Below are 5,952 nucleotides of genomic sequence, written 5' to 3' on the forward strand. Positions count from 1 at the left end.
TATTTTCAGCATCATTACTCCAGTCTTCAGTGTCACATGATCTTCAGAAATCAGTATAATATGCTGATCTGCTGTTCAAGAAACATTTCTGATTATTATCAATGTTGAACATAGTTGTGCTGCACAATATTTTTGTGGAAACTGATCAATTTTATTTTTCAGGATTCACAGATGAACAGCATTTATTTGAAATGGAAATATTCTGTAACATTATAAATGTCTTTACTGGCACTTTTGATCAATTTAATGCGTTCATTTAATGAATTTCTTTGTTTTTCAAATCATGTAGTCTGTTCTGTCTCAATTTGACAGCAATTTGACTTCCCTTTGCCGACGCCGCTGCGTCTGTTTGAGATGATGGTGGTTCCGGATCAGGAATATCCTCAGGTTTATATCCGGGTGAGCAGAGGATCCGGGCCATCACACCCAGTTCAGCTGGACTACATCGACCTGAACTCAAACACATCGTGGTTCACTGATACTGGACTCGGTAATGGATCCACACACACACACACACACACACATACACACACGCACACACACACGCACACACACACACACACACACATACACTCACGCACACACACACACACACACAGTCCTGCAGAATGTCTCATGCATCTCTGTCTCTCCGTGTGTGTGTGTGTTTCTCAGAGAACCGCTGCGCTGACAGAGTTCAGTTGAATCAGCTGGACAGTGACACACTGCTGGTTTTGATTGACAGTGAGTATCAAGTGACTGTGTCTGGAATTTTTATTTATTTTTTTATAAAAATGTTATATATCTTTTTTTTTTATAATAATGTACATACTAATAAATAACATACTGGGTTACACTTTATTTTAAGGTGTCATTGTTACAGTGTAATTATACATTTAAGTATTGAGTCATTTTATTTAACTACATGTACTTACTATATGGTTAGGATTATGGTTTGGCTTAATTACTTTTGGGTTTGGGTTATTTGCATGTAATTGTGCATAATTTATTGTTATTATAATAGTAAGTACATGTAATGTGTAACAAAGTTAAAGTGTTACCATATACTGTTTGTGTGTATATAATCTCTCATTATTCTTGACTCATTGTTATACAGTATAAAATATGTATTTAAAGAAAGTTATATACTGTATATATGTATTTCTTGTGCTGTTTTGTTGCAGATTGAATGCACATATAAACATATTTCACACTTGTTTTTATAAAGTTGAAAGTATTGTCTGTGGTAATGAACGTGACGCAGAGCTGATGTAAACAACCCAGAACATTCCATTAATGGCCACAGAAAGTTTCTTACATAACATCTGTCAATGGAACATTCCACACACACACACACACACACACACACACACACACACACTTCAGAAGATGTCATGGTGCTATGATGATGATGATGTTTTTCTGTCGGTCATCAGACTCTGTTCATACGGTCGCTCTGAACGGATCGGCTAAATGTCACGGACACCTGACGGACGTCAGCTTTAAGTTAGACATCGACGCCGTGGGTGAGTGTGTGTGAGTGTGTTTTTAATGAGCAAGAACTCCATCACAACACACAAACTCTTTTCTCAGTGTATCACGACGAGACGCTGATCGCCGTCTGGAAACATGGCTGGCAGAGGAGAGGTCAGGGGTCATCTGAGATCCTGCAGGAGATCACTGACCACAAGAAGACATTCCGGCTGCTGGGAACTGACAGGTACACACACACACACACACACACACACACTCACACACACACAACGACGGTAATAATGTGATTAAGGTGTGTACATGTCTATTCTGCACTTCAGTAATGCGACTAAAATAGGAATACTCCACATGTCTTAATTCGATTTGTGTTTTCTTCGAGTATGACTTTAGCCGGATTATGCAATCAAAAATCTCTGTTTTTTGAGTATTGTCTTAAGCGTGTTAAAATAGGAATATTGTTGTCCTTGTAAACATGCTGATTGTGACATTGCAAACCTGTTTTCTTTTGTGAAACATCTGTTTTTGATCATCCTTTCATTGCATGGAACGGATCAGCTCTTTTATACACAATGAAAGGGATTTGGGATGGAGACTTTAAAATAATAATAAGAATGAAATAAAAACTAAATTAAAGCACTGTAGATAAAAAAGGGGGACGTTTTAAAATATTAAACACCATAACAGTAGTCCTTGAAAAAAATCTGAATCAGAATTGGCTTACACACGTCTGAGGTGTTACACTCTTAAAATTAAAGGTGCTTCAAAGGTTCTTCGCAGCGATGCTATAGAAGAACCATTTTTGGTTCCACAAAGAACCATCTCTTTCTTACCATTCTTAATAATCTGAAGAACCTTCTTTCGCCACAAATAAGCTTTTGTGAAACTGAAAGGTTCTGCAGATGTTAAAGGTTCGTTCTGAATACCATTTAGACAAAAAGGTTCTTCTATGGTATTGTGAAGCACCTTTACTTTTAAGAGTGTAGTTGTGACTGATTCCTGTGCCGTGAGAAATGTCAGAATCCAGCGCTTTCCTGTCCTCTCTTCTCTCTGAACAACGGCACACGTCAATCACATCCGACCTCTGCTCCTGTATCTCTCAGTATATCATGCATAAAAGCGTTCAGGATCGACAAGAATCGAAGCCGTTCCTTCAGTATAAGTGTGTGTGCGCTCAATAGAAACTTTAATGGCGCGTCTAAAAACCAGCATATCATTATCTTTCATCCTGACCTCACATTTCCATTCCGCTAATGGCTCTGATGTCAAGCTGTCAATCAAATCCACAGCACCCGCCTCCCTCTGAAGTGAGCCCCGCCCACTCCTCCTCTCTTTAATTAATTGGCCGCTTGCGGTGATTGACAGTTTTATTTCGGGTTGCCCAGGAAAAGAAATCCTGACGCTACATCATATCTACAGTCAAACCAAAAATTATTCAGACAGCAGATATAATATTTGATATTTTTTTACTAGTGGGTGCAGGACACTATAGTTCATTTATGTAAGTGAGGATAGCTAAATAAAGTAAACTGTGACATATTACACCCAAAGATTCTTCATACAGTGAAATATGGGATTAAAAAATATTCAGGCATGTTTTGCTTCAGTGTTATTCTTTAATTGCTAATGTGATCTTTTTACACCACAGACTGAACAGAATGAAGCACTGCTTGGTAATTAATTGGTTTTATCTAATTGTGTTCTTCAATTTAACAGCTGACAGCTATTCAACAGAATTCATTACATACCTTTCTATCAAAGTTATCTGACATTATCAAGAGGAGTTTGTTCTGACAGTTTAACTCTGAGCTCTTCTCATATTTTAGTACCGTTTTCTAAACTATAGCCAATAAACTGATATAATGTGAGAAATGTTGAAGCTGTCTGAATACATTTCGGTTTGACTGTATATCTACACTACCAGTCAAAAGTTTTAGAACAGTAAGATTTTTTATGTTTTTTAAAGAAGTCTATTCTGCTCACCAAGCCTGCATTTATTTGATGCAAAATACAGCAAATACAGTATAAATTGTGAAATATTATTACAATCTAAAACAGCTGTTTTCTCTGTGAATCTCTGTTAAACTGTAATGTATTTCTGTGATGCGCAGCTGTATTTTCAGCATCATTACTCCAGTCTTCAGTGTCACATGATCTTCAGAAATCAGTATAATATGCTGCTTTGCTGCTCGAGAAACCTTTCTGATTATTATCTATGTTGAACACAGTTGAGTACTTTTTTCAGGATCCTTTGACGAATAGAAAGATCCAAAAATAAGCATTTATCTGAAATAAAAAGCTTTTGTAACATTATACACTGTATCATTCAAAAGCTTGGAGTCAGAATAAATTTTTCTTTAGGAAAGAAATTATAAAAATTATTATTTTTATTTAGCAAGGATGCTTTAAATTGATCAAAAGTGATGACAAAGACATTTATAATGTTACAAAATATTTTTAATATTTTTCTACTCAGCTGTTTTCAACAACAACATAATAATAATAATAATAATAATAATAATACATGTTTCTCGAGCAGCAGATCAGCATATTATACTGATTTCTGAAGATCATGTGACACTGAAGACTGGAGGAATGATGCTGAAAATACAGCTGCGCATCACAGAAATACATTACAGTTTAACAGAGATTCACATAGAAAACAGCTGTTTTAAATCCTAATAATATATCAGTATTTTTACTGTATTTGGTCAAATAAATGTAGCCTCAGTGAGCAGAAGAGAATTCTTCAAAAACAAACAAAAAAAATCTTACTGTTCAAAAACATTTGACTGGTAGTGTGTGTGTGTGTGTGTGTGTGTGTGTGTGTGTGTGTGTGTGTGTGTATATATAATTATCGGGTCAGGTACATTTTTATGAATCATTATGGTATGTTTGATTCCTGTCAACAGAATCGTTGTCATGGAGAAGCGAGCGTGTGATGACCAATCAGGACTCTGTAATCTGTATATCCTGGAGACGGTTGACTCCACCCCTGTTTCCCAAACACACACGGCCAACCTCTGTTATTAATTAAACTTGTCCTGATGTTAATAAAGCCGTGTGTGTGTGTGTGTGTGGTTTCTCAATGATCAGTCCACTGCAAAACCCTTACAAGACTTGTACAGTTTCTAATTAGTGTGCTGTACAGAAACAGAGAAATCCAGAGCAAACGAGAATGTGGATGGGCAGTCATTCGAGATTTGCAGGTATTTCAGAGACACGGCAGGTCCTGACAGCGCCATCATTACAGTGTGTGTGTGTATGTGTGTGAGTGTGTCTCTGTGTGTGTGTGTGAGAGTGAGTGAGTGCATGAGAGAGTGTGTGTGTGTGTTTGTGTGTGGGAGTGTGTGTGTGTGTGTGTGTGTGTGTGTGAGAGAGAGTGTGTCTCTGTGTTTGTGTGTGTGTGAGAGAGAGAGAGAGTGTGTGAGAGTGAGTGAGTGTGTGAGAGAGTGTTTTGTGTGTGGGAGTGTCTGTGTGTGTGTGTGTGAGGGAGAGAGAGAGTGTGTGTGTGTGTGTGTGTGTGTGTGTGAGAGAGAGAGAGAGAGAGTGTGTGTGTGTGTGTGTGTGTGTGTGTGAGAGAGAGAGAGAGAGAGTGTGTGTGTGTGTGTGTGTGTGTGTGTGAGAGAGAGAGAGAGAGAGTGTGTGTGTGTGTGTGTGTGTGTGTGTGAGAGAGAGAGAGAGAGAGTGTGTGTGTGTGTGTGTGTGTGTGTGTGAGAGAGAGAGAGAGAGAGTGTGTGTGTGTGTGTGTGTGTGTGTGTGAGAGTGAGTGAGTGAGTGTGTGAGAGAGTGTGTGTGTGTGTGTGAGTGTGAGTGTGAGTGTGAGCAGCGCCACATCCTGGTCAGATCTTCTGTCTGTTTGCTGTTATTCTGACGGGACAGTTAAAGTCTGCTGAATATCTCAGGGAGATCAGACCGTTTCTGGAGGAACTGGAGTATTTGCACGTCTGTTGTGGATTAATAAAGTTGTTCTGTGTGAAATCAACCGGAGCTGAATGTAACTGAAAATCTTCTCCACTATAAAAATACAAATAAAAGCCAGTCAAGATGGTTATACAAACATGTGTCTCATTTTTCAAATGCTACATTCATTATGTAAGAAATGATTAGATAGATAGATAGATAGATAGACAGACAGACAGATGGCTAGATAGATAGATAGACAATAGATGGATAGATAGACAGATGGCTAGATAGATAGATAGACAGACAGACAGATGGCTAGATAGATAGATAGATAGACAGACAGACAGATGGCTAGATAGATAGATAGATAGATAGACAGACAGACAGACAGACAGATGGCTAGATAGATAGATAGATAGATAGATAGATAGACAGACAGATAGATAGATAGATGGCTAGATAGATAGATAGATAGATAGACAGATGGCTAGATAGATAGATAGATAGACAGACAGACAGATAGATAGACAGATAGATAGATAGATAGATAGACAGACAGACAGATAGATAGACAGA

At 37.9% G+C, this 5,952-nt stretch overlaps 1 protein-coding gene across 1 annotated transcript in view; it reads left to right on the top strand.

The window, feature by feature from the left end:
• Positions 1–4,769, top strand: part of LOC107557637 (mitogen-activated protein kinase kinase kinase kinase 5-like) — a 26,422-nt gene extending 21,653 nt beyond the window's left edge. The window contains exons 29-33 of the mRNA XM_016241114.1: positions 313–490; positions 655–723; positions 1,416–1,505; positions 1,573–1,699; positions 4,383–4,769. Coding sequence (XP_016096600.1) covers positions 313–490; positions 655–723; positions 1,416–1,505; positions 1,573–1,699; positions 4,383–4,503 — 585 coding nt within the window. The 3' untranslated portion in view covers positions 4,504–4,769. The remainder of the gene's footprint in view (positions 1–312; positions 491–654; positions 724–1,415; positions 1,506–1,572; positions 1,700–4,382) is intronic.
• Positions 4,770–5,952: the final 1,183 nt, after the last annotated feature.

Source organism: Sinocyclocheilus grahami, unplaced genomic scaffold (assembly GCF_001515645.1).
Source record: "Sinocyclocheilus grahami isolate Dianchi unplaced genomic scaffold, SAMN03320097.WGS_v1.1 scaffold613.1, whole genome shotgun sequence".
Taxonomy (NCBI): Eukaryota; Metazoa; Chordata; class Actinopteri; order Cypriniformes; family Cyprinidae; genus Sinocyclocheilus; species Sinocyclocheilus grahami.